A 1,502-nucleotide genomic window follows, 5' to 3' on the forward strand; every position below is an offset into this window, starting at 1 on the left:
CACCCGCCGCCGCCGTGCCCTCCACTGCGGCCGCAGCAAAACGGCAAAACGCAGCTGCGCCACCGGCCACCCGCCACCCGCACGAGGCCGAAGGCGGGGAAGGCCGAAGGCTCTACGCGCAGCCAGAGACGACATTTCGCGCCGCCCGGCGGCAGGGCACACGAAGCACGCACTCGGGGCGCAGCAAAGAAACAAGCAATACGTCCACAGAAATAAAAAAGAGAAACACACTCCGTTCCTGCAAAAGATAAAATGAGAAAACACAGTTAGTACACGCCTCAATCGCACAGCGGGTATATCGTATCTCCCGAGGCCCGTCGTATACGGGCGGGGGGCGACGTGTTGTGGCCGAAGCGGGCCATGAGCGCAGCGTAGTCGTCCCCCTGTACATGGTGGACACACATGGAGGTCGGCACCACCAGCGAGTGCCCCGTATCGTTGCGGACGTCATGGAAATGACAGGGCAGCACCTTCACGAGAATCAGGGAAGGGATCTTCACCTCCTGTAGCAGGATCCGGCCCACCATGATGTCATCACTCATACGAATTTTTGTGAACTCCTCTTCCTGCCCTGTCGCGTTCGGTAAAAGCGCAAAGCGCCGCAGCGGCCCGTAGGATACCAGCGCCTCAGCCACATCTCTCGACAAAGTGTAGCAAAGGCCCACCATGAAGGTCACACCTAATGAGCGGTTGTGCACGTGAATTCCCGTTCCGGCATGGGCCCCCATGTAGATGCCTCGGCGCGGCAGAAGGCGCAGGAAGGCCAGGAAGAGCGGCACACGGAGGAAAATGTCGTCATCGCCCTTCGCAAGGTAGCTGGCGGTGGGGAACGTGCGGAGGGCAAAGTGAAACCACATGTACGTCTTGCGGCCCATATTCATTCCGACCTCAATGCCCCATAAACCGTTTGTTTTTCCAGGTTTCCGCGCCTCATTCATCGGCAGCGCGACCACGTCGTTCCACAGCGCCGCCTCCTCCTGCAGCGCGGCGGAGTAGCTGTAGCCGTGTGCCGGATGCCGGCCAAAAAAGTACAGCACAAGCATTTCACCGGTGAAGTCATTTGCCCGCGTTGCCACACCGGGGAAGCGCCAGCACGTCGACCGCTGCAGGTTGCGTCGCCGCCGCCTCGCCTCGTCATCCGTGGAAAGAATGCCCAGCACGAGCAGGTACTGCCGCCGGCTCCACGTGTCTACAACACTCCGTGGGATGAGGGCAAGCGCCGCGTCGTCCGCTGCGACGGCTCGCGAGTGGAGGTAACTGTCGCCTCCTGCTGCGTCGCCATCGGCGGCAGTGTCAAGCCTGAGGGACAGCAGGGTCGTGGCCAAAATGAAGAGAAGCAGCAGCAGAGCAACAAACCTCAGCTTCCGCCTCGCTGTCAGCAACTTCGGCTTTGGCATGGCCACTGCTGGTGTGGGGGGGGGGGCGAAGCAGGAGAAAGGGCGCAGTGCGTGTGGGGGCAACAGGCGAGAGACACAAGCAGCACAGCGGAGACGGGCGGAGGC

The 1,502-nt window shown here is 61.6% G+C and overlaps 1 protein-coding gene across 1 annotated transcript; it reads right to left on the reverse strand.

The window, feature by feature from the left end:
• Window positions 1-278: 278 nt before the first annotated feature.
• Window positions 279-1,397, reverse strand: Tco025E_09231 (UDP-Gal or UDP-GlcNAc-dependent glycosyltransferase; the record flags this gene model as incomplete). Its single annotated transcript, XM_029376054.1, has 1 exon — window positions 279-1,397. One exon carries the CDS (start codon window positions 1,395-1,397, stop codon window positions 279-281), a length of 1,119 nt encoding a protein of 372 aa, XP_029223839.1.
• Window positions 1,398-1,502: the final 105 nt, after the last annotated feature.

The sequence above is a fragment of the Trypanosoma conorhini genome (assembly GCF_003719485.1).
Source record: "Trypanosoma conorhini strain 025E chromosome Unknown Tco_14.4_contig_01029, whole genome shotgun sequence".
Taxonomy (NCBI): domain Eukaryota; phylum Euglenozoa; class Kinetoplastea; order Trypanosomatida; family Trypanosomatidae; genus Trypanosoma; species Trypanosoma conorhini.